The sequence below is a fragment of the Belonocnema kinseyi genome, chromosome 5 (genome assembly GCF_010883055.1).
Source record: "Belonocnema kinseyi isolate 2016_QV_RU_SX_M_011 chromosome 5, B_treatae_v1, whole genome shotgun sequence".
In the NCBI taxonomy this organism is placed as follows: domain Eukaryota; kingdom Metazoa; phylum Arthropoda; class Insecta; order Hymenoptera; family Cynipidae; genus Belonocnema; species Belonocnema kinseyi.
This window is the reverse complement of record NC_046661.1, coordinates 104,691,156-104,718,675: the sequence shown is the minus strand read 5'-3', so window position 1 is coordinate 104,718,675 and position 27,520 is coordinate 104,691,156. Positions and strand designations below refer to the sequence as shown.

At 29.4% G+C, this 27,520-nt stretch overlaps 2 protein-coding genes across 2 annotated transcripts in view; one reads left to right on the top strand and one right to left on the bottom strand.

Annotated features, from left to right (window-relative positions):
• Positions 1 to 17,211, bottom strand: part of LOC117173816 (septin-interacting protein 1) — a 19,448-nt gene extending 2,237 nt beyond the window's left edge. Inside the window, exons 1-4 of the mRNA XM_033362460.1 lie at positions 16,906 to 17,211; positions 16,535 to 16,760; positions 11,157 to 12,290; positions 569 to 1,352 (exon numbers count right to left, since the gene is read on the bottom strand). Of these exons, the coding sequence (XP_033218351.1) occupies positions 569 to 1,352; positions 11,157 to 12,290; positions 16,535 to 16,760; positions 16,906 to 17,014 (2,253 nt within the window). The 5' untranslated portion in view covers positions 17,015 to 17,211. The remainder of the gene's footprint in view (positions 1 to 568; positions 1,353 to 11,156; positions 12,291 to 16,534; positions 16,761 to 16,905) is intronic.
• Positions 17,212 to 20,570: 3,359 nt separating this feature from the next.
• LOC117172782 (mediator of RNA polymerase II transcription subunit 21) lies at positions 20,571 to 26,976 on the top strand. The gene is made up of 3 exons (XM_033360993.1): positions 20,571 to 20,762; positions 20,986 to 21,097; positions 26,487 to 26,976. The coding sequence occupies exons 1-3, from the start codon at positions 20,721 to 20,723 to the stop codon at positions 26,873 to 26,875; spliced, it is 543 nt and encodes a 180-aa protein (XP_033216884.1). The 5' UTR covers positions 20,571 to 20,720; the 3' UTR covers positions 26,876 to 26,976.
• Positions 26,977 to 27,520: the final 544 nt, after the last annotated feature.

Sequence of the window (27,520 nt, the reverse complement as noted above, 5' to 3'; positions counted from 1 at the left end):
AATCGACTCGGGATACTTATAAGATACTACCATGATTTTTTCAGATTTTTTGGTCCAAAAAGAAATTAGGCCAAAAACCGGCCTTACCGACCCTCCCCCTTTGAAGCAAATTTTCACTTTTCGCGATTTTCTGCCTTTTCATCGCCGTATGATGGGTTGAAATTTTTGTAAAAAAAAAAATCAAAACATGGTTTTCGATGTATTTTTTCGCGTAGAATTCGATTCTGAAGTCAAAATAATAAAAATTTTCTTTATTTTTTTTTATTTAAAAAAAACCATGAAAAAACCGTAAAAAATGAGGTTTTTCGATCAAAAGCCCATAAAAAAAGTAGCTGGACCCTACTTTTTTATTGCAAATTCGGATTCAGCGTCGAAAAAATACATAAGAATATATAGGTCTGGTCAATTGCACAGACACTTTTTTTTTGTGGGCCTGTGTTATCCTTGACTATCCTTATTATCCTCAAAGAACCTCTTATAGAAATTTCCTAACTTGGCAACATTGTTTTTATAATCCCTGACTCTTCCCTGATTTCTAGGTTTTAATAAATAAAAGAAAAATATATACCTCAACTCTCGGCTGGACATTAGAAGGCATTTGTAAAATGGGCGGCTGACTCCTTTCCAAACTCGTCAAATACGAGACTTGCTCCATAGCTCCTGGTTGAAGACCATCAGTGACGGAAACAGCTCTGTTCATCATATCGAGAGCCTTCTTAAAATGCTCTTTGATAACTGGTTCCGCTAGTAATTTATCATTAAGCAATCCCTTCCACCCGATGTACCAATTCGTAACCTGATCGTAATTAGGCGAATGATTCAGCCAGAGAGCCAAGGTTTGAAGCCACTTTGGAAAGAAGAACTTGTCGAGCAATCCCGCCATAATGTGAATCGGAAGTAGTTCTCTCCACTCATAGACGCAGTGCCACTGGTCCAAATGCTGCTGGTGGGGATTTATCACGAGTTCCGAAAGTGCTACCTGAAGTTTCGGGACAATATTCTTTACCAGGAAAGCCTCCAAGTCTCCTTTTGGAAATACCTGAGACCAGGGCTCTAACATCAATCTGGCTGATCTATCGGCTGCGTGCCAACCACCAAGCGCTGATCCAAGTTTACGGCGAATTATTGGATATATCTGGGTGTCTAAGCGGTTACGTAAGAGAGGAAGCCACGGGTGAATCCAGGTGTGAATTGGGACTGTATCCGTCAACGGATTCCAATCTTCAACTTCAAGGGTCAATTTTGGAAGCACTAGCATATCTAAAATGTTGTCTAAGATCCAGCTCGGGAGTAAGGGCATCCAATGTTCGATGAGATCGATCAGCGGGTCCGGTTGTCTGCATCTCCACTCTCTGAAAACATGGAAAAAGGAGTTAAGGCTCGGCAGGGTACCCACTCAAACTAGCAAACAAAAAATCAAGGCTATTTCTTGGTTTACCCAGGCCAAAATTACATTTTTCCCTTCTGACGTTTATAATAATAAGTAGTCATCGCTTTATTGTATACAATGCTCTTAAAAAACGGTAAATATAGTGTTTTTTAAAATAAAAATATGAAATGATAGGGAAATAATTTTTTCAAAGAATTCTCCACTAAATACATTAATTTCCAACCAAAAAAAAACGAATTTTCAACAAAAATTGTCGTTTTTGACCAAGTAGTTGAATTTTCAACTAAGACAGATGAATTTTTAACCAAAAAAGATTACGTTTCCACGAAAAGATGAATTTCCAAAAAAAGGATTCGATTTCTATTAAAAGGATAACTTTTCATCAAAACAATTAAATTCTCAACCAAAAAAAAATCTGACCGCTTAGTGGGCACATGCTCAACGCGCGTATCTCGCTTCAGCTCACAAGTTTGTCAGCAGGCCTTTTGAAATTAAAGATCAAGGCATCGATAACGGCAATTTGGTGACTGTGAATTCTCTTTAGTTAAAGCTCCTTTGGCTTTAGCGGACACATTCTCATGACGTTTCTCGTGCTTCAGCCCTCGATTTTGTCAAAAATGTCAACTTTTTTACATTATATTCAACACTATTATATCAAATGTGTATATATATATATATAAATATATATATATATTACAATTCATAATATGCGTTGGTATTAAAACCGAAGTATATTTATTGTCTTATATTTATAATTAAAAAAAAGCGCGCATTCTTTTAAAAATAAATTTTTCTAGCATTTTATTGCACCCTGATTCATTTTTCCAAAAAATATATTTTTTATTTTTAATGTCATTTTTCACAATTAAAATAAAAACTACGCAATCTATCAAAAAATTATTTATGACAAATTTGTAGCTGTTTTTTTGGAAGAGCCAATTGTGTTCATTTTTTTCATTGAATTTTCGATTTTTCAAGAAAATTCAAAAAGTTGTTATGATAATTTTCTAGAGCATTCAAAAATTAACATTTTTCTTTTCTTGATTTTTTTTCATGTCGTGTGTTGTTTGGCTTGAAATGTTCATTTTCTTGTGTTTTTAGAATGTTGTAAATTCTATAACTCTGGTATTTTTTTATCAAAGTCATTAGGATAAATCGTTCATCTTTTTAGACAATATAAACGGTCCTAAAGAGAATTTTTTAACCTTGAAAAAAATGGCCTACAAAATTTTCAAAATGTGCTCACTTTTTGAATTTGTATCAAAAATGGCTAGCTAACGAACGTGACCTTTAATTTAGGACACTAAAAAAATGTACTAAAGGCAAACTAACATTCGTTTCTAACAATAAAACTCTCAAGGCCAAATTTTTTAACTCAATTCATTCCATTTTTCAGAGAGAGAGAAACATTTAACCAAGACCCTTTTTTCATACATAGCTTTTCGTATGCCAGGACAAGTAACTCAATTTTCAAAAAAATCTTGTTCGTAGCTTGTGTCCTTTGTCCAAAAACTTAATTTTTTTATTTTTGATGCTCTTTTTTACGAATAAACCAAAAACTACGCGCTCCAACCAAAAACGAATAATAACAAATCTTTAGATCTTTTTTAAATGCATAATTTTTGTTGATTGGTATTTTTTCGTATCTTGTATCGTTTGACCGCCAAATAAAATGTTTGACTTTTCATTTTTTTTGTGCGATAAAAATGTTAATTTTCAAGAAAATTCCAAAATTTGTTATATCAATTTTGTAGGGTATTTTTATTTTTATCGAAAGAAGTTGCGGGCATAAATTGTTCTTTTTTTGCGTGCTGCAAGTATCCGTACACAGAATTGACAAATATCTTGAAGAAAATAGTCTTGAAAATTTTGAAAATTCTATAACTTTTTTAATTTTTGTGCAAAATGAATGGCTAAATAAATTGACCTTTAGATTAGGACAGTTAGATAATATATCAAAAGGCCATCTAATCGCTCAATTCATTTGAAAGTTCTCGTGCTAACAGGCTAAAAATCTACAGACACACAGAAGGCCTCAAAACGTGGACATTTGACAAAAAGCAGGTGGGGTCAACTTTTACACAAATCTAATGCTTTTTAAGGTGAGAATGTAAAAACAATTTTGTTATTATACATTTCATTGCAACTTTTGTCGTTTTCCATAAATTTAATTTATTTGTTTTCAATGTTATTTTTGACGATTTGAAATAAAATTGCGCTTTTTTAAAATTATTTTTTGTGCAATCAAAATTTGGATTTTAGATTTTACATAAAAATTCAAAATGTTATAGGATAATCTTGTAGGGTGTTCAAAATTAAACATTTTATTCTTTTGAGTTTTTATCATATCGTGTGTTGTTTCGCCGAAAATTTTCATTATCGTTTGTTTTTGGAGCTTTGAAAAGGTTATAACTTGAGTAATTTTTTTTGTATCAAAAAAATTCATGAAGATAAACTGTTCGTCTTTATTAAAAATAGAAATATCCGTACATATAATTTTCAAATTCGTACACAAGTGATCTCAAACATTTTTTAAATGACCTCAATTTTTGAATTTTTCTCCAAAACAGATTTTTATTTATTAACGTCATTTATTTCGAAAGTTATCGTGCTACAAACAAAAACTCTACAGACACAACCATCCACGAATGAACAAACAGACAAACATACACATTCATGAAAACTTGTTTTTCGGATTCAGTGGGTCTCAAAACGTGGACACTTGACAAAAACTGGGGGGGGGGGCGTCAAATTTTACACAAATGTAATAACCTCTGATGAGAATATAAAAAGATGACTTTTAAGCAATATATTTGAATTTTCAAGAAAATAATAAAAATTTTCGCCAAATCGTAGAATTTTTAACCAGAGATGAATAATAAACCCAACATACAATTGTTAAATTTTTAAATTAAAAGAATAAACTTTCACTCGAAGATGACTTTTTACTAAAATAGTTGAATTGTGAACAAAATAAATAAATTTTAAACATGCATTAGAATTTTTAACTGAAAGATATGCGTTCTGTGCTAAAAATATGACAATTCAACAATAAAAAATGAATTTTTAGTAAAAAAAGATTACTTTTCTATCAAAAGTTGAATTTTTAATTCAAAAGGACCAATTTTTCTATCCAGAAAGGCGAATGTTGAACAAAAAAGTTGAATTTTCTTCCAAAAAGATGATTTTCTTTAACAAAATGGTTGAATTTTTAACCACAACTATAAAATGTTGTCATGAAACAGTACAATTTTTAACCAAAAGAAAAGAACTATGAATTGTTAACAAATTATCAAATAAAAATAATCATTAAATATTTTCCTATGTCGGTTGATTTAAATAACCTTTGAATTTAATATTCGAAAAGATGAATTTTAAACAAAAATTTGCCTACTGCTCGGAATGCTTGAATGAGGCTTTAGCAAAAATGTATCTTTTAGATCCCAGTTTTGTATGCTTCTCCATGTTCTAAATTCTCTAGCTAATTGAAGTATTGGGAATGGCAGTCGACCATTTCCCTATCTGGTGCCAGAAACGGGAACTAGAAAAAGTAGGTAGTATTTTAAAGATGTATTTCAATTCCTGCATAAAAGTGTCTTTACGATTGTTTCATCCAGTTTAAAACAATTATTGAATACTAAAAATACATCTTTATCCGAATCAAACCGTTTTATATCGGATTTCAATCTTATACAGTTAAGCTTTATAGGCTTAAATGAACTTTAATTAATTTATGTAGTGGCAAATTTTATCATGATTGTGCAAAGAATATGAATAATAGACAATTGAAATTAAAATACGAATTCTAATCTAATATTTAGATCCGATTTTTTCGATGGTAAATAGTTTATTTGAAAATTAATAAAAACTTACTTTAGGTTCATTTTTAGTAATTAAGGGCTTAAAAGTGGAGAATGAAACGGGAGAAGTGGAAATAAAAAATCTTTTGGGAGACATTAGAGTACAGGTCAGGGTAGGAGTCAAGAGAATAGGAGGGACGAAGGAAGGAAAAGTAGGCATGTTTCAAATAAAAGTGGGGACTGAGGAGGAGAACAAGAAAATTGTGTAGGGAAAAAATTATTGAGCGGATGAAGGGAAAGAATTGAAGAAGATCTGACATAGAGGGAGAGGAAAAGGAGATGGAAAATAGAGCAGAGGGCTTGGGTAGCGAGGAAAAAGGGCCATATGGTGTGGATATGGAGAGACAGGTTATGGATAAATGGGAAGGAATGGTGCTGGGACGAAGAATTAGAAGAATTAAGGAAAAAAGGAAAAAGACTTGAGAAATGTAAGGGGAAGGGAGACGAAAAAGAGTCTAGAAATAAATCGGAGGCGTTTCCAAACGGCAAAGGCGAAATAAAGTGAAGAGTAAAGAAGAGGTAAGGGAAGAGAGAAATGTGAAAATAGCTTTCTGGAATGTTTCAGGTTTGAAGAAACATAATAAAGGGTTTCGGGAGGAGTTAGAGAAGTGGAATGTGATTATGACGAGTGAAACTTGGGCAGATGAGAAGGAATGGAAGGGGATCGAAAAGTTGTTACCGAAAGGTTATGTGCGGACAATGCAAGAAGCAAGAAAAGAACACGTTAAAGGGAGACGGATGGGCGGCATGGTGTCAGGGGTGAAAAAAGAATTATCAGTAAAAGGGAGAAAAGATGAGGACATGGAGGAAAAGGATGGAACAATGGTAAGAAGAATTATAATTGGGAAAGTAGAAATAGCGGTGGATTTTGGTATACAGAAGAAGAGGAGAAGAGCAAGGCTGGATGGTAATAAAGATGTGGACGGAGGAAAAGAAGGAAGAATTGGTTTTAATAGGAGGTGACTTAAATGCATGGACTGGCGAACAAGGGGGAGGGTTATGGAATGAAGAAAGGGAGGCATATATCAGGAACGCCAAACATAGAGAGACGGACAGGGAAGGGAGGAAGTTACTAGACATAATAGGAGAAACAGGATGGTTTATATGCAATAGCAATGTGAAAGGAGATGAGGAAGGGGAGATCACATTCATAGGAAAGGGAGCAACAGTAATAGACTACAACTTGGCTGAAGAAAGAATGCGACATATGATAGGGAGTATGAAGGTAGGGAATTAGATAGGGTCCGAGTACTTCCCGGTCATAGCTACACTAAAAAGAGACGCCAGTAAGCACGGCAGAGGGAGAAAGGAAATAGGATGGGAAAGAAACACGAAAATGGGAGTCTAGAGGTAGATAAATTAAAAGAGTTGAAACAAAAGATAGAAAAGGAAAAGGTTAGGTATGGAAAAGAGGAGAGAATAGACTCGTTAATTGAAAGGTTGAAGGGGTCGATTGAGAAGGTAAAGGATGAGCTGGGTACTATTGAAGAAAAAGTAGGGGGGAAAAGAAGCTGGTGGGATGAAGAATGCTCGGAGAGTAAAGAGAGAATGAGAGAGTGTGTAAGAAAATGGAGAAAAGGGGAAATGGAGAAGGAGGAGGTGATAAATATGGATAGAGAGGAAAGAAAGGGCATTAACGAAGAAATAGAAATGGATGAATGGACGTATTATTTTAAGGGTCTATTAGGGGGAGAGCAAAATAAGACCAAAGGGGATGGTCCAAGGAGAAAAGGAGGAAGGGCACGAGATAACTAGAAAAGAAGTGGATGAAGCAATAAATAGGCTAAAAAGAAACAAGGCGACAGGAGAAGATGGGATGGAGAACGAAGCTATGAAGTATGGCGGAGAAGGGATTAGGGATGTGATGTGGAAGATCTGCAACAAGGTCTGGAAAGGAGAAGGTTGGCCGGAAGAGAGGACGACGGGACTGGTTGTCAAGAAAGGGGAAGGAAAGAAGGTAGATGAATACAGAGGGATCACTTTCATGTCAGTGGGCTATAAAATATATGCAGAAATCTTAAGAAAAAATTTTGGAGTCAGGTAGAACAAAAAGAAAGTATCCCACATAATCAGACGGGATTTAGAAAAGGGATGGGAACTATAGACAATATCTACGTACTTAACTATTTAGTTAACCGAAATTTAGGGAGAAAGAAAGGGAAACTGGTCGCTTTGCTCGTAAATTTCAAAGCAGCGTTTGACTCAGTGAACAGAAAAATGCTATGGCAGGCAATGAAAGAGAGGGGCGTAGAGGAAAAGTTGTTGGAGAGGATAAAAGAAATTTTTACTGAAACCAGGATTAGGGTGAAAATAGGGAAGAAAAAAGGGCAGGTTTTCTGGACAGACAGAGGTCTACGGCAAGGGTGCCCTTTGAGATGAGAAGGGGATGAACCTAATGATGAGAATCTTCGATGAGTATGTGGGAGCAAAAGATCTGACGGTGAACGTAGAGAAGACTAAGGTGATGTGTTTCAGAAAGAGAAACTCCATAAACTACGTTTGGAAGATGAACGGACAAAGAGTGGAAAGGGTGGAGGAATTCTGTTACTTAGGTTTTTGGTTGATGCAGGAGGGGGAAACGAGCTGCAGGTGAGAAAAAGAATTGAGTGTGCGAGTAAAGTAATGAGCCAAGTATGAGGTATAGAAAAAAGAAGGTTTGGTCGGTGTTGTGTTATGGTATAGAGATCTGGGGATGGAAGGAACATAGGAAAGTAGAGAGCATGCATGAGCGATTTCTGAGGTGGGTAATAGGGGTTAGCTGGAGTTGCCCAGGATATATGTTAAGAGAAGAGTTAGGAAGAGAAAATATAGTTACTAGACAAATTAAGAGAGCCTGGAGGTTTGAATAGAAGCTAAAACGGGGAGAGGGAAGCAGAATAACACAAGCATGTTTGGGCGAAATTTGGAACAATGAAGCGAAAGGCAATTTGGGAAATCCAAAATGGGAGGAAGAAAGGAAAAAATGAGAAGGGTTTGTAATATTCGTAAAAGGGTTATGGAGTGCCAGGACATAGAGTTAGAGCTATTAGTTAAACAAGGAGGAGAGATATGGACAAAGATTATAGATTCGAGGTACAATAGATGGTATATGATGTTGAAAGGGTTGACGGAACCAGAATATCTGCAAAAAATAAAAAAGGAAGAAAAATGAAGTATGGTTGTACGGTTTAGAATGCGAGAGGGAGTGAGAGCATGCAGATATTGGATGGATGAAGAGGAGAATTTGTGTAGAGTATGTGGATACGAAATGGAGTCATGGGCACATATATTAGAGAGATGTACAGGAGAGGAGAGGAACAGTTAAGTGTGGATGAGTGTGTATAAGATGGATCTTGGATGGTAATGTACAGGGAGTGACGTGGATGAAGAAATTAGAAGAAGTAAGGAAAAGCAAGGGAGTAGGGCAGAGCCAAATGGGTGATCCTGAAAAAGGACAGTAAAAAGCGAAAATTGTTTTCAATATCGTGGAAAATGCAGGATTAAGGATTAATGTTACTACTGCTATTATTGTTTATCCTACGTAATGGGAAAGAGTAGAATATAAGTAGTAGTTAAGTTAGACTAAGGATGGAATTATAAATATATGCACAGGGAGCGGAGGCCCTCAAACCCGTAAAAGGGAGAGATTAAATACATACATACTTTAGGTTCATTTTTGCTTCGAAATAAGTTCATTTAAGTTATCAATTTGTTAAAAATCACAATAAATAGTACAATAGTTTTAATTTCTAACACTTCTGTTAATAATTCTGTTTTTTCACTGTATAAGATGTAAATTCCATCAGAAACACCTTGTTATCGATGAAGACTTACTTTTAGTTCATAATAAAAACTCTTCAAACTTCAAAAAAAAAATCATAAAAACAATTTTGTGCACAAATTAAAATGCATCTTTAAAATCATACCTACCCTTTCTAGTTCTTATTTTTTCCACTAGATGGCGTATCGCAGTTTAACCATTCCTAACAGTTAAAAATTAAGTTGCTCAAAACTCTGTATGCTTTGAGGTACACATTCTCATTTTGATAGGCCCGTTTCGCGCTTGATTTCGGACAAACATTTTTAAATGTATATTTATTTTCTGAGATACCTTACAATACAAAGCCAAAACTCTTTCTTCAGACTCTCTTTTCTATTTCCCGTTGTTATGCTAAAAATAGGATTTCTTTTCATACACTTTTTGATGGATCAAACACAGTACAATTTTCAAGAAAATTTCGTTCTAGAAATAAAAGTTTTCGTAATATTTTAATTTACAAAATTGATGATACGAAAAATTTACAATATTTAGTGATGAATAAACAAACTGAAAAATAATCACAACAATCAGGGTATCTACTCAAACCATAGAAAAAAATGCCTGTACAACTCCAGTGTATTTCAAATATATTTAGCACCATCGATCAATTAAATATAAGGATATACATATAATTAATCACTTCTTGAATTTGTCCCTAAAGTCCATAATTTGGAATAAAAATGTAACCAAATTTTAATTTTATCTTGTAACATAAAATGCAGTGTATATTTATGAAACATTTATGTGGGAAATATATTAAATTAAATCTAAACCGCTTTAAAATCCTAAGGCTTGAAGTAAACATGTCGTTTTTTCAACCAGATAGATGATTTTTTAACTAAATAGCTGAATTATCTAAAAAAAAAAAATAAGTTTTATAAAAAAAAGAAAATTCTTCAACAAAGTATAAGAATTTTTTAACCAAATAGCTGAATTATCTAAAAAAAAAGATAGGTTTTATAAAAAAAAAGAAAATTCTTCAACAAAGTATATGAGTTCTTATCGAAATAGTTCAATTTTAAAATAAAAAAGATACATTTTCAATCAAATAGATGAATTTTTAACTAAAAAATAGCAGTTTTCAACCAAAAATTGAATATTTGCATTTTTAGTTAAAGAAATTAACTTTCCACGCAAAAAAAAAAACAAATTTTCAACCAAAGTGATGAATTTTTACATAAAATTATGAATCAACAAGTAAAATAGATGAATTTTAAACAAAAATATGAATTTTTAACAAAGTAGTTTTATTTCCAACCAAAAAGATAAATTTCCAAATAAAATGATGGATATTGACCTGGAATAGTAGAATTAAATCTATAAAGATAAATTTTCAAACAAGAAGATAAAAATGAAAATTCAATGAATAATTTTCTACTAAAAAATATTTTCAACAAAACACATACATTTTTAACCAAATATTTTCATTTTCAACTAAAAAATACAACATTTCAACCAAAAATAGAACAGTTCAATTTACAGTTTAAAAAAATCAATAATTTTTAGACCAACTGATGAATTTTAAACTGAAAAAATTCATTTTTTTATTTTCAACCAAAAAGATCAATTTTCAATCAAATGTGGAATAATTCCATTTTCAGTTAAAAATATTAATTTTTAACCAAAAAGATGAATTGACAACTAAAATAATAAATACTCAACCAAAATAATTTAATTTTCAATTAAAATTTTGAATTTAGAACAAGATAACACATTTTTCAGCTATAGAGATGAATTTTCAATTGAAATGATAAATCTGCTACTAAAAACTTTAATTTTTAGCCAAAAATTTTAACTGCCAACCAGGTAAATAAATTTTAATTTCAATATAACCAATGAACAACTGAGAATGATTTTTGAACCAAAACTGCTTGTGCAAATGAAGAATCATTGCTATTCAGTTTTATAGTGCAATTAAAAAAAAATTAGGCACGCCCTCGAAAGAATTCTTCGACTTAAGAAAAAAAAATTCCTTGACTCTTCTAGGTCTTTGCAGGCATTTTCAAATTCTCTAAAAAATTTCATGTTTTCCGGGTCGAGTAGACACCCTGACAATGTATGCGATAATATCGGGACTACAACTTTTCAAGAAAAGGATAATACATACTTGACTGCTCCCCTTATCGAGGGCATCCAGGCGTTCCACACAAGTTGATCATAAGGATGCAAGGATCTCGTATGAAGTGTTGGCTTCCCACTTTCCAAAATATCCTTCCACTGTTTAAACAACTCCAAGGGCTGTTTCGGTTGTATAAAAGGATTCCAGGTCACCAAAGACTCCATAACTTTCGGTACCGCCAAACTGCTAGCTAATTCCCCCAACTCATACATTTTATACTCCTCATAATAGTTGTCCTGCAAACTCTTAAAAGCTTCTGCAGTATCATTCAGAGTCAACTCATTACTCTCGTTCATTAGCCGATCCACAACAGTCAAGACATTCTCCAAAGTATCAATCAACTGCCCATGTTGATCTACAATCTTAGCAAGGTTAGTTTTCTCTGCTTCGAGTGCAATTAACCTATCACCCAGGTGTCGGTTCCTCCTGTCGTTCTGAATAATATCCTGTTCACACATGTCAACAAGAAGATCCAGATTATGCTGCAGTTCAGGCAAAGCGAAATTAGATTTAGATTTCTTATCAGAAATCAAGAGGGTCTCATCTGGACGTTGTTGGCCACTTCCGATCGCATGATAACCACTTAAAACTCGCCTCTCTGGTCCTGTCATATCTATGACTTTAACTCTACTCATTTCGCTACTCACGCCAGCTTTTCTGTTAGGTCTCAGCTTTCCATCTTCTATAACCTGATCCACACTTCGATAGCAGTACCTAACTTTCTTCTTTCCTGCCGCATCGCCCTTTCTCCACTGGGAAGTTTTGCCTTTTTGCTCCTTCGCATCTTCAGTCACTTCCTCCTTCTTCTTTTCAGCAATCTTGGCAAATTTTTCCGGACCATACGCTCCAATCGCTCCTCTTCCCTTTCGGAGATGAGCTTCTACGGGAGCACCTATACCCTGTAGATTTTTCCCCAGACCTTTACCGGGTTCAAATCCCATCTGAAGTAAAAGTTTTGCTCCGATTCCTTTTGTGTGAACTTCCCAGTTTCCTACTCCAGTATTCAAAAGAGCGGGATTAAGAGGTATCTTCTTCTTTCTGAGACCAGCTATATCGCCATCTGAATTCATCGAGAAAGCTTTTCGAGATCTCATGTTGCTAGGTCCCTCAGCTTCCGAGTCACTGGAAAAATCATCAAAACAAATCATGTGATAGAATTCTTTGTCACAAAATATTGTGACAATTCAAGAAATATTTTTCGAATGCTAAATCTTGATTTTTGTTAAATATACATACCCTTACGAAAAAGTATTAGTATCAAATACTGAATGACTGGAATAACTTTATTTGTTTTAGAAGCGGTAGAGCTTTTTTTCTAGAGGGGAGCAAGCCGATGGACTTAGAATATTGAGTGGTGCAATTAATAATAAATAATGCATAATAAATAATAAAGACAAGGATAAAATTCATATTGCCAAAGATGTCAGAAAAATTGCAATGATAACTCCAAAGATAAAAGTGATAAACGATTTTTGTGGCAAAATATTAGAATTTGAAATTTTTTAAATTATAATTTCCTTCAATGGCTAGAACGACTTCAGGTATTCCTTAAAATAATACATATTTAATAATATTTGATAAAATATGAAAATTTAAATTTTTGTAAACAAATTATATAAGCGCATTTAAAAGTTTTTAAGCTATTGGACGAATGACCGCTAGTCACAAAAATATTTGAAAAGTTAACAATAACCACCGTTATTAACAATTCTTGTGACAAAATATTTAATCGGATGGATCTAAAAGATTTTACAAAGATTGCAATAATTTTCCAAAGATTGCATAAATGATCTAAACCATCATTTTGGAACAAGAATCCCAGTTAATTCTCCTCTATCTTCGACCGATCAATTAAACCTTATTAATTTTGAGATTTCATATAGATTTAAAAAAAATTGCAAATATTTCGCAAAGATTTTTAAACAATTCACAAATATTTTTCACAAAGATTTCAATGATTTACCATAGGTTCCAAATATTTTTGATAGATTTAGAAGATTTCACAAATACTTCTATTATTTTACAAAGACTTCTGCTATTTTACAAAAATTTCAATAATTTCACAAACATTACCAAATATGTCAAAAAATACTTTAAATATGAACTGAACTGATTTCAGACATAATTCAATTATAACAAAATTTTACAAATATTGTCAAATGTTTCCAATATTTCACGAAAATTTCCAAATATTTCACAAAGATTTGACAAAGGTTGCAATAATATCTCAAATATTTCGTAAAGATTCTAGATAGATTTCAAGGATTGAACAAAATAAGAAAAAATTGAAATATTTCCAGTATTATAGTGTACATTAGGCCGTATCGAAAAAACAAAAAGTTGTTTGCGCGAAGTTCTAATATCAATGAAAACTTTCTGTTGGAAGTCAAAAACACTCCCATAAAGTTTCAAAACAAAAAAAAATTGCTTCTGTCTCCGCATTGTAGATATAAAAAAAAATCTCAAAAAATAAAGCACTTCTTCAACTTTGAACAGCAAACATTTTTTTTAAATTTACATTATCAATAAGAAATAGTTCAAATCAAGATAATTTATACCTGTATAGCGATAATTCCGTTAACATTTTTTTGACCGTCTCTACTTGACTGGGAAGTTTCAAAAATTGAAAAAAGTCGACTTTTTCGATAGTTTCTTAGAGTCACGGTAAATTTCTCGACTATTTGACCATAGAATGTGTGATATACATTAATGGGAATGTATTTTCAATATGTTCCAACAATAATATATAAGGAATGCTGACATAAACGAATTTTATTGACAATAAAATCTTTATGATAATAAAATAATAATACGATCTTTATTTGACAATAAAATTAATTTTCGATTTATAAATTATCAGATTAAATAGTTAGACGCAAGTGAATTTGTACTTGTATAGCAAAAAATTAATTGATGAATTAATTAATAATTAATTATTTAATTAAAATTAATTAATCCGAACCGAAAATTAATTTTATTGTCATATATTAAAGGGCAATAAATCATTTTTAACTATTTTCTTGTAATTCAAAGGCTATAAAAATGATTTTAATGTCAAAATGCCTCATATATTGTTGTTAGAACATATTGCAAATACATTCCCATAATTGTATATCACACATTATAAGGTCAAATGGTCGAGAAATTTACCGTGACTCTATGAAAATAACGAAAAACTCGACTTTTTTCCATTTTTTGGAACTTCAAAGTCAATTAGGGAGGGTAAAAAATATTTTAACAGAATTATCGTTACACAGGTATAAACTCGCTTGCTTCAAACTATTTTTATTGATAGTACTTAGAAAATTATAATAAATTTTTTTATGTAGCGTTTTTGCTATTGAATAATAAAAACAAAATTTTAATTGAAAAAAATGTTTTCTGCACAATTTAGAATTTTTCGAAAACGGCCAAAAAACATGTTTTTCTGCATGGAATCATATATGCACACATTTATGAAAAAGTTGAATACTGCGAACCTGAAATTTCTTCAGCTTCAATAAAAGAAACATACCGTAATTTTTTTTCGAAAAAGAATATTTTTTAGTGTCATTTAGAGCGTTCAAAAATGGTCCATTTTACGTTCTTTTGAGCGATTTTGACAACTTACTTAGACACCAAGCTTTTAGAAGCAAAAAATGATAGTGCTATTACAGGAAAAAACATGTTTTTTGGCCATTTTCGAAAAATTCTAAATTGAGCAAAAATTTTTTTAAATTAAAATTGTTTTATTATTATTAACTAGAAAAAACTTTACATCAGAAAAATTTGACAAAATCTTCGAAGAAATAGGACAATTTTTAGGAATTTTTAAAAACTTGAGAGAAGTTTATAAGTTTCATTAATTTGGAACCTCTGGAATCATTTTAAACATTTTAAACTTGAAGTTACTCAACAATTAAGACATTAAATTTGAGATGATATAATTTGCACGTTCTATTATTCATTTTTTAATCATTCAAACTTCACAGCCTAAAATTTTCTCAAAATAAGGAAAATTGGTCATTCGTGATGAAAATAGGGAAATATTTTTTTTTTATAAAATTAATATAGATACAAAATTGAATTCAATATGAAACATTTTAAATTCCTAAGTTTTCAATCAAAATAATAGTAATAATTTTTAAGTAAACCGTTGCACTTAAGTTGTAGGCAAATAGTTAAATTTTCAACTTTCAAAGATGAATTTTCAACCAAATGGTCGAATTCTCAAAAATAAAGATTAAACTTCAGCAGAATGGTTGGATTTTAAAGCCAAAAAGACGATTTTTTTAAAAGACAGTAAAAATATGAAGTTCAAAAGTCGAATTTTAAACAAAAAGGATTCTTTTAAACAAAGTAAGAAGAGTTTTTAACCAAAAAGTTAAATACAAAATAATAATTTTCAAGCAAAAAAGAGGATTTTTTTAGAATAGAGTTGAACTATCAGCCTGAAAAGTTGAATTTTCATCTAAAATAACCTTTTCAAACAAGAAATATGAATTTTTAACAAACAGCTGAATTTACAACAAACAAATCAATAATTTTTAACTAAACAGTATCATTTACAACCAAATAGTTAGACTTTTAAGTAAGAAAGACCACTTTTCACCAAAAGAAATTAATTTCTAATCATATTAGTTGACTTTTCGTACAAAAAAGTCGAAATTTGTAGAAAACAGTAAAATTCTCACCCAAAAAATATGAATTTAATACCATAAAAGAGGACTTTTTAATCCAAAAGAATGAATTTTCTACACAAGGAACTAATATTCAAGAAAATAAATGAATTTTCAACTTAAAATGGAATGGTTACATTTTCAGTTAAACCATCAATTTAAATAAAAGAAAATGAATTTTCAAACACATAGTTAAAATGACGAATCTAACTAAAATAGCTGAAATTTCAACAAAATAGTTACAGTTTTAACTGGAATAGTTAAATTTTTAATAAAAAAATTAATATTCAGCCAAAGAAAAAATGAATTTTAAACAAAATAGCTCCTTTTTCAACCATAGAGATGACCAAAAAGCAGGAATTATCAACTAAAATTCGATCAATTTCCAACATAAAACATAACAATTAAAAAAAATTAATTTTAAATGAAAGAAAACTAATTTTAAGCAAAATAATTCAATACAGTAATATAAAGTTACTTTCCAGGTTTTTCCAGACATATACAAATTTCCTGACAAAATAATGATGAAATGCGGAAAATTTCACGATAAAATTTCAACAGATTTTAAAGATACAAGGAAATTCGCGATTTTTTTCCATTTTCAAATGAGATTCTGAATTGTCTAAAATAAATTATTCCTTTGTGGTTTGCTTACTTTTTACATTGATTACTTCAAAATTTTTGTATTATTTTCTGTAAGCGTTTTACCTTGAACTATTTGGTACATAATCAGCATCTCCTCTTCTGGGTTTTCCAGATTCTTCCTCATCGTCTTCCTCATGCTTGTTTTTTTCTTTCGGCTTGCCTGCCTGCTGAATTCCTCCAGCGACAAAATTGACAGGAGCTGTGTAATTTTTTGGACCTCTATTGAAAGTTTTGAAAGATGGTCTGCTTGTCGTTTCTTCTTCTTCGTCACTATCATCGGCCCACATTCCTGTGTAAGATATAATTATTTAAATATACTAAAAATGAAACTTCATAAATCGCGAGGATTCGCGATTATCTTGTGCTCTAATATATTTTTAAATTATACCAGATTGAGAAACCGAGTTTTAAATTATAAAATCTTTAATATTTACCAAGCATTTGTTGCTTTTTGGAAAGCTTTCGCCGGGAACGACCTGGATTGAATTCATTCTCGAGATCATAATCTGTAATTTCAAAACTTTCTATTTCGTCGTCAGACATCCTCGATTCTCAGTAGAACACTTTATAATATGTTCTGCTATTTAGAAAATACTCCTGCACTATTTTTTCTGGCAATAATTTCAGATGTTTGTTGTAAAATTATGATTTTTCTTATGATTACTCCAGTGAGTCCATCAAACTCAAACTTCAAAAGTTAGGTTATGTTCCCTATTTACAATTTACGTCTCTTTGTAGCAACCCCCTGCCTCGACCATGTACGTTTATGTGCGGTAGTTTTCTTACGATCCGGAGGGGAAATGTCGGTCAAACTAATCCAACAGATGGCGCTACAAAAAGTAGGTCTGTCTTTTTCATTGAATTGCATTAAGAAAAAGCAAAAATAATTAAAAACTTGATGCTGTTTGCAAATAAACAAATATAAATATATATATGCAAAAATAAGAGTAACTATTGCCAATTATTTCAAAAAAGAAAAAATCATGAAAATATCTAGTTTAATATGAATAAAATTTAATTTTGAGATACATTTTGAAAGCAGTTCGAACTTCATATTTCTATTATTTATTTTTTTGATATTATTGATTTTATTATTTGTTCTAGTTAAACAAAATTATTTATTGTTGAAATTGTTAATGTAGCTAATGAAAAAATTAATAATATTTAAGATCTTAATGACAAAAATATTTAAAACATATACATGATCAGAAGAATTAATAAAAAATATATTACCTATATCCAATATAAATATAATAATAATTAAAATATGTGAGACTACAACTTAAGTTGCAAAGTAAAGAATCTTCGTACCTTTAAACTCTTAACAATTTCATGTTTTGAAGGAAATATTTTTTAAAAGTAGTGGTAATTGTGATTAAAATTTTGATGGAATCATTTGGTAAAAAGTCAATGTCACGAATGATAAATGAGAAAATGGATTTAATATTACTTTATATAACGTATATATTTATTTAAATTTAACAAAACATCATATATACATTTATACAGTTCAATAATTTATTTGTTGCTTAATTTTGAATGTTTTTTTCTCGCTGCATTCAGTCCCTAATAATTCAATTTAAAAATTGAAATTAAAATGAGATTTTGAATCAAATAGTTAATTATATTACTACAAACCTCATTTCTGAAATAAACAGACTATAAGCTAATAAAATATATAAACAAACGTGACGCATGGTTGGAGGAAATGCACTTTTTTCATTCAAAAATGTCCAGAGCCTTCAATTTTCTAGCGATTTTGAATTGTTCTATTTTAAATTAAAGATCATTAAATTCTATACAGATCTTGACTCTCCGGACTTTTGTCTCATCTATTTTTTTATTAATAATTTTTCCAGTCAAAGCATGAACAAAGTCTAATTATCGGTGAAATTGTTTTTTTTTCTACTAAAGTGCTTCCCATTAATGTAGAAATGACATTTAATAACAAAAAAAATTTTTTAATTTATAATAACCACTGTGATAAACGATTTTTGTGGCAAAATATTAGAATTTGAAATTTTTTAAATTATAATTTCCTTCAATGGCTAGAACGACTTCAGGTATTCCTTAAAATAATACATATTTAATAATATTTGATAAAATATGAAAATTTAAATTTTTGTAAACAAATTATATAAGCGCATTTAAAAGTTTTTAAGCTATTGGACGAATGACCGCTAGTCACAAAAATATTTGAAAAGTTAACAATAACCACTGTTATTAACAATTCTTGTGACAAAATATTTAAACTCAAGGTTTTATCAAATTTAAATTTTCTTTGATGGCCAAGTCGGTGGGTTATTGTCAAAATATTTTGTATTCAGTGAATCTTAGCATGCAGTCTTATGATTAATTTCCAATCTTTTACGATTGAAAACCCGACTTTTTCCAAGTGAAACTACCAACATTAAGAAATTTTTTATGTAAATTGTTTATAAACATGTAAGTTGTTATCTTCTACTAAATATGATCAAAGATACATTTTTTGGGGAATATCCTGAGCCAATGTGGCGATTAAAGAAAAGAAAATTTTTGATAAAACCTTACATTTGAATATTTTGTCACGAGAATTATTTATAACAATAGTTATTGTTAACTTCTCAAATATTTTTGTGACTAGCAGTTATTTGTCTAACAGCTTAAAACATTTTCAGTGTAAACAAAATTTTTTATGTGAAAGGACCAAAATTTTGAATTTTTTTATCTAATGTGTTTACAAAAATTTTAATTGTTATATTTTATCAAATATTAATAAATATTTGTTGTTTTAAGGAATACCTGCAGTTTTTCTGGCGCTTGAAGGAAATAATAATTTAAAAAATCTCAATTTCCTATATTTTGCCACAAGAATTATTTATAACAATAGTTATTATAAACTTTTACATTATTTTTGTTGTTAAATGTCATTCCTATATTAATGTGAAGCACTTTTAGCAACAAAAAAATTTGACTCATAATAAGACTATTTGTTGATTTGTTTATCAAATTTTTTTGCAATAAACAAATGGAATGATAAACAAATTACTATTTGTATTTTATGAGTCCCTAAAAATTAATTTAAGACACTATAAAGTTTTCCTTATCAGTTATTATAGCGTAAAAAATTGTTATGTACAAAATTTCAGTTTTTCCATACTTTGAGTAGAAAAATTATTAATAAACAAATAGAGAACACAAAAGTTCGGAGCGTCAAGCTGAACGAAAAATGGGAATTTCCTCCTGCTGTGCGTCATGAGGACGGTACGTTTGTTTATAGAGTTTAATAGTTTATAGTCTGTTCATTTTAGAAATGAGGTTTGCAATAATATAATTAATTATTTAATTCAAAATCTCCTTTAAATTGAAAATTGTTAAGAAAATGATGGGGTTGAATGCAGCGGAAAAAAAGTTTTCAAGATTAAGCAACAAATAAATGACTGCACTTTATAAATGTATATCTGATGTTCGGTTCAATTTAAATAAATATATACATTATAATAAAAAATATTAAATATATTTTTGTATTTTTTCATTGACGTTTTACCAAATTATTCCCTCAAACATTTTAATTACAATTACTATTACTTTAAAAAAATATTTTCTTCAAAACTTGAAATTGTTAGGATTTTAAAGGTACAAAGATTCTTTACTGTGCAACTTAAGATGTAGTCTTACATATTTTAATTATTCTTATATTTATATTTGATATACGTCATATATTGTTTATTAATTCTTCTGATCACGTATATGTTTTAAATATTTTTGTCATTGAGGGCTTTAATATTATTAATTTTTTCATTAGCTACATTATTAATTTAAAAAAAAAAATTTTTCAACTTTAACAAATAATAAAATTAATAATATGAGCAAAATAAATCACAAAAATATAAAGTTGGAACTGCTTTTAAAATGTATCTCAAAATTGCTTTTTCTTAATGAAATTCAATGAAAAAGACAAACCTACTTTTTGTGGCGCCATCCTTTGGATTAGTTTAACAAACAGTTACCCTCCGGATCCTAAGAAAACAGAAAAGTGGGGACGATGTATGAAGCTGCTTTGTAGCTTTGTAGTTTTGATATATTATGCACATGCGCAATATCAGATAGAGGGCGCTATTTTTTATTGACTCAAAACATGAGCAAGTGAAGAAAAAGCCGATAAAGCTCCGAAATTATTTTAATTAAATACTTAAGAATTGATTATATTCTAAGATAAAACTACTTTAGAGAAACTTCAATAATAAGGTTTTAAATTTTATAAGCTGACATGGCGGACCGACTGACTCAATTGCAAGATATGATAAATCAGGTATTTGTTTCTAAAAAACCTATAAAACAGCTGATTTCTGCAATTTTTCTTATAAATTTTACTCTGTTTTGTAATTATCTGTATTATTCTGCTCTTCTACATACAATTCCCTCATCAAAATATAAAATAAAACGACATACATTGAAAACCTAACCTTACTTTTTGTCAAACTTTTTCAATTTCAGGTTCTAGATATTTTTTCACTTGTCCATTTTTTTCGCAGCAAGCTGAACATTTTTGCAACAGTATTGGAGTCTTACAACAGTATTCAACACCAAGTAGATTTCCTGGTTTCGATCGACCCCAAACAATTCAACCCACACAACCTCAAGAAGGTTAATTCAACTTGATAAATCTTATAAATTCTGCTTTTTACACAATTATTGACTGTATAGCATGCAGAGTGAAACGAAATACTTAAAAAAAATATAATTTTTCCCATTCTTAGAATTTGGGATTAAATTAATTCAAAGAATTTGGTATGTTAGTGAAATTTTCATGATTTAACAAAAAAAAAAAACATTGCAAGGCAGAGCATTTTGTTGTAAGAAGCACTTAGTGTACAGTTTATTTAAAACTAAGTAAGTAGCAAGAATAGTGTTTTGTTTTATACCTACTTCTGAATTTTCTTGAAATATTTTAAAATATTTTAGGTTGTTTTGAAAGATTCTATGGCATTTTCAAGAGCTTACACAAGTTTCAAGGTATTTCAAATATTTTGAAATGTATTAGGAGTTTTTGAAAGATTCTAAGAATTTTCAAACCAATTTTAATCATTTACAGGGATTTCGAAGATTTAAAGATATTTAAAAGCATCCAAGAAATTTTCAAGAGTCTTAAAATATTTCAAAGGATTTGAAATATTTTTATTGTTTTTAATAGAAACCAACAAATTGTTAACAAATTTTAATCATTAGAAGCAGGCTGGCCGCTAGAATGGGAAATTGGGAATTTTTGGAGACCGGGAAATGACAGTGAATTTGTTTTGACCGGGAATTTTACAAATTTGTAGAAGAAAAATCTGTCCACGTTCGATTTGAAAAGTTTTTAAATAATTAGTGGAATTGTTATGTTTTTCACTTATTCTATTTTTTAGCATACAATGCGCAATTAAAAATTTTCCATTAAAATTTTTATTTTTAAGCTTAAATTTTTAATTGAAAGAATTTTTTAATACTTTCTTAAAGACTTGAACAAATAAAAAATAAAAGCCTTCGATGTTGAAAATTTTTGATAGAAAATATTTTTATTCAATAAATAAATCCATTTTTTTAATTTATCTGTACTTTAAGTAATAAAAAGTGAACAAAAACGATTTGACGAAACAGTTTTAAACCAGTTCAAAATTTAAGAATTTTCAAATTTTAACGATAAAAATTAAACGGTTTCAATTTGAAAGTTTTGTTCATTAAACAAATTTGAACGTGTGACTGAAAGTTGATAAACTATTCTTAACTTAAAATAACTTGATAATAATATATTTCTAATTAAAGGATTTTATTAAATTAAAAATATTGTTTCAGTCTAAAATATTCCATTTTTAACCCATTCAATTTGAAATTTGCAATTAAAAGAATATTAATTATTGAATATTGAATATTTAGCAATATTTGAATTTTTATTCAAGACAAGTAAATTGAAACCAAATATTTAAAAGTAAAGATTCTTTAACTGAATTGAGTATTCTAACCATGGAAACAAGGGACTAGGCATGCAATTGCGGGACTAATGCAATGAGGGGTGGGGGGGGGGGGTCGTCAAAATTTCGAAAAGCATTTGAACTTTGAAAGTTACAATTTTAATTGTTATATTTGAAAAATGCCTAATTTGTAAGTTAAATTTTTAAAGTTTGATGTATAATTCACAAATGAACATTTGTAGACAACATTTGAGTCATTTTAAGAGATATTTAGGATTTTTAAAAAGATAAAAAATTATTATGCAAATTTTAGAAAGTTTTATTAAAATATTCTATAATCTTTTTTGAAAATTTTGTTCAAATCTTTTAAAACTTTTTAAATATTCTCTTAAAATAATGTTTCCAAATGAAAAGTTATTTTTAATTACCCTGGGAGTCTTAAGAAAATGTTTTTATTCTTTTGAAGCCTTTCACAATTCTTGAAAATAATCTAATTTTTTTGTTTAAAATCTGCGAAAATCTACATTTTGTTTTTTAGTAGGCTATCATTTCAAGTTTTACATTTAGTTTGAATCTTCTCAAAACCTCTACTTATCTCTTAAAATTACTCAATTTCGCTTACAAATAATAAAAGTTCAATTGTTATTCATACATCCGCATTGTAAAGATATTTTCTAAAATTTTCAGGATTTTCTGAAGGTTGTAGAAAAAATTCAATTCATTTTGACAGATATTTAGAAATTCTGAAAAAATTTCCAAAATAGTTTTAAATTTAAAACAAATTTAAAACAACTTCTAGATTTCTCAAGATTTTGAAGCTTACAATGATGTTTAAACTATTTAAAAAGAAAATAATTGAATTTCTAATTTTAGAAGAGTTCAGTTAACATTTTTTCAATTTTTCAATATTTGATGTTTCTAGCTTAGAATTCCTTAAAATTATATAATTTTGAAATTTTTAAAGTTTATTGATTGATTTTTTAATTTAGAGCATTGAAACTGATAACGTGGATTTGTATATTTTTATATTGAAAAATGTTAGTGCCTTCAATTTTATACGCGTAAATTATTGAGCATTTGAATATAAAATCTTTTAATTAAAAACTTTTAAATTTCAATTTTAAAAATTCTACTTTGAGTGCTTTCATTTAAAACTCAGTTTTTATTACCTCAAGTGGAAAATTTTGTAGCTTTAGTGTTCTATTTTTTAAATTTCATTGACCGTGAATAAATGTTTGCGAAACGGGAAATGGCCGGGAAATTATTTCGTCGATTAAAACGGCCACCCTGTTGAAGGGATATTTAAAATTTTAAGGCATTTAAATTAAATACTGAGAAATTTTGAAAACTTTTTTGATTAATTTATTATTTCAAGGGTTTTTAAAAGATTTTAAGAAATTTGTAACAATTTCAATAATTCGAAGGGATATAAAAGTTTTCAAGGTATTTAAAATAAAATCAAAGAATTTTCAAAAGCTCTGAAAAGTTTCAAACGATTTCAAAGAATTTGATCTATTTTAAGGTATTTTGAAATGTTTGATTTGATTTCATTTAGTTAATTAACGGTAATTGACTTTAGTACAAAGATTTTCCTAAAGCAAGGGATTTAATGGATTTCAAAGAATTCATTTACAAGAAATGAAGGATTTTAAAGATAAAGATTTTAAAGAAAAAACCTTTTAGAATATTTTATGAAATTAAAAAAAATCAGTTTGTTTTAATAATTTGGTGGGATTTCAATTAATTTTTAAGATTTAAGATAATATTTTTTTAATTCCAAGGAATTTTTTAGAGTTTTAACATTTTTTACTGAATTTCAAAAGATTTTATAGGATTTGAAATATCTCAGAGTAGTTTTAACATATTTCAATCATTCGAAGCGATTTTAAAGGATTTCAATTAATGTAGGGTTATTTAAATAAATCCCAAGAAATTCTCAAGAGCTTTAAAAAGTTTCAAGAGATTTCAAAATATTTCAATTTATTTGAAATATTTTAGAGGATTTAAAAAGATTCCAAGAATTTTTTAGTAGATTTCAATAATTTGAATGTATTCCAATGGATTTTAAATATTTTAGGATATTTTAAAAAATTCTAAGAAATTTTCAAGAGTTTAAAAAAATTTCAAGGGATTTCAAAGGATATAAAATATTTCAGTTTTTTTTTCAAAACCTCTAAAAAAAATTCAAGGTATTTCAACAGATTCCAAAAGATTCGTAATATTTTAGGGGGTTTTAGAAGATTCCAAGAAATGTTTAACAGATTTCAATAATTTCAAGGGATTCGAAGGATTTGAAATATTTTAACGTATTTTTCAAAATTCAAAGAAATTTCCAAGAGCTTCGGAAAATTACAATGCATTTCAGAATATTTGTAATTATTTGAAACATTTTAGGCTAGTTGATCATTTAATTTAAATCTTTTTAATGGATTTTAAAACTCTCAAGGTATTTTAATTAATTTTCCAGAATTTCAGGAAATATTACATTTTATAGAATTTCACGGGATTTTATAATATTTTTGATACACTTCAAAAAATGTATTCGCAAGAAGTGAGAGAATTCTTAAATTTTCGAAGATTTAAAGGGATTTTCAAATAATTTTTTCAATTTATTTCGGATTCACCTTGAATTCTTATTAATTTATCCTGAATTCTTTTAAACTTTTTTGAATTCTTTGGAATTCTCTTAAATTCTTTTGGAATTTATCTTTAATTGTTTTGAAAACTTACTAATCGACTTTTTTAAAGATTGTTTTTCAATTCAAAAGAACATTTTTCACATTTATTCAGAGACGTGTTTGTAAAATTTTCTTAATTTATTCGAAATCTTTGTCGAATATTTGAAATATTTGGAAATATTTATGAAATTGTTGAAATCTTTGAGAAATCATTTAAGTCCGTGAAATCTGTTTATTCTATCCAAATTATTTGAAAATATTTTTTTAAATGATTTAAATCTTTGGAAAATCATTGAAATATTTGTGAAATCTTTTAAATTTATCTGAAATCGTTGTAAAATGTTTTGAAAATCATTGAAATCTTTAGAAAACCATTAAAATCTTTGTAAAATTTAAAGCATGTTTTTTAAGTATTTGATAATATTTGTGTTATAGTTTAAATATTTGCGAAATATTGGAAATTTTTGGGAAATCGTACAAATCTTTCTTAAATCTTTGGAATATTTTTAAAATATTTGTTAAATTATTGTAATCTTTGGGAAATCATTTATGCCTTTGTGAAATTGTCTCGAAATATTTGAAATCTTTTCGGAATCTTCGAAACATTTGCAAAATCTTTGAAATGTTTGGGAAATAATTAAAACCCTTTTGAAAATATTTTCGAAGTATTTAGTATATTTTTGAAATTGTTTAAATTTTTAGGAAATCATTGAAGCCTTTGTGAAATATTTTTAAACTATCCCAAATCTTCGTGAAATATGCGAAATATATTTGAAATATTTGACAATATTTGCGAAATATTTGGAATCTTTGGGAAATCATTGAAGTCTTATGTTAGTGAAATCTTTTAAATATATCTGAAATCTTTGGGAAATCCTTCAAAAATCTTTGAGAAATATTACAAATTAAACATTTGGTAATATCTGTGAAATTATTGAAATCTTTGAGAAATCATTGAAGTATTTGTAATATCTTTCAAGTCTGTCTGAAATCTTTGCGAAATATTTAAAAACTGTGAAATCTTTGAGAAATCATTGAAATTTTTGTGAAATCTTTAAAAGTCTGCGAAATATTTGGCAATATGAATTTTATGCCTGTATTCGTTATTGTTTGGTATTTATTGTTCATTTATTATTATACTATACCCGCCTAGAATCACTTTTCATATGAACTGAGCTTTGGGCGATCTGAAAATAATAAATAAAAAAATAAGTCAATTTAAATTAAAGATGGTTTTGTTTAATTAAAAAAAAAAAAAGATTTCACATGAAAAGTGTAACAAGATTATAATTTTGGCCTTGAAATAATAATGTCCAGGGAAAATGAAAAACTAGTCAGGGAATTTTTAAAATTAAGTGTTGCGGCCACCCTCATCCAAATTCAGCTATCCTGAATTTTAACTTTCAGATTATGCTGCCTTATTCGCAACTCTGATTGCAAAATGCGCAAAGGACATCGATATCCTGATAGACAGTCTTCCGAGTGAAGAATCCTCTCAAGAATTACAGCTGGCGAGTCTAAATCGTCTCGAGAAGGAAAATCAGGAAGCTGGAGAGAAATTAGAAGAGGTCGTTCGCGAAGGAGAGGCTCTTTTGGCTCGCATTCAAGCTGCACTGCAGGATATAGCTCAAAGTCAACTGGACATGCAAAACCCTTCGACAACTGCCGTAATTAACACCAATCTCAACCTTGAGCAGACCTCTGCCATTAGGCAAGAATCCCTCGGCCCTAACAGCGCTCCTCCCAGCAACAGCCACCAATTGCCGGATCCATCACCAACCTCTATCAGCCAATAGCATTTTTTGAGAGATCACAGATTTTCGGACGACAATTGATCACCGGGCTACGATTACTAAGATGTATATAAAGTTCCATTAATAAATTCATCTTTTGTACTTAAATCATATCCTGATGAATTGAACAGGCCGACAAAATTTGACAAAGGTCCGGAACCAGAGACCAGACCTAGTATACCCGAAGGTTTTTGCTGCGCTGAATCCGAATCCGACCTCACAAAAATTCCATCACCCTCAGTTTTCGAGATATTGTAACCTAAAAGTGCAAAAAACACCGTTTTTTGCTATATTTGAGGTTACATAGCATCTTGAATACATTTTTTTTCAAAAACGGGCGAAAACATCACAAAGGAGCACCCTTGCCCCCTGAAATCCATTTTTCAGATTCAAGATAGCTTTTTTTTTCATCGATATATCATTGATTGAAGTTAAGTATTTTCGCAGTTTCGTAACTATGTTAAAACACCCTATATAGCATATGTGAGGCTATAAGCCCAATTTATAAGTGATCGTATTCGATCGAAAAAATCTATATATAGGTTGTTGAGGTTGCTCATTAAGAATATGAAGTCAGATTTTGAAAATTCAATATGGCTGCCATTTTGGATCCGCCATTTTGAAGTGTTAGGGCGGAGTAGGTAACAA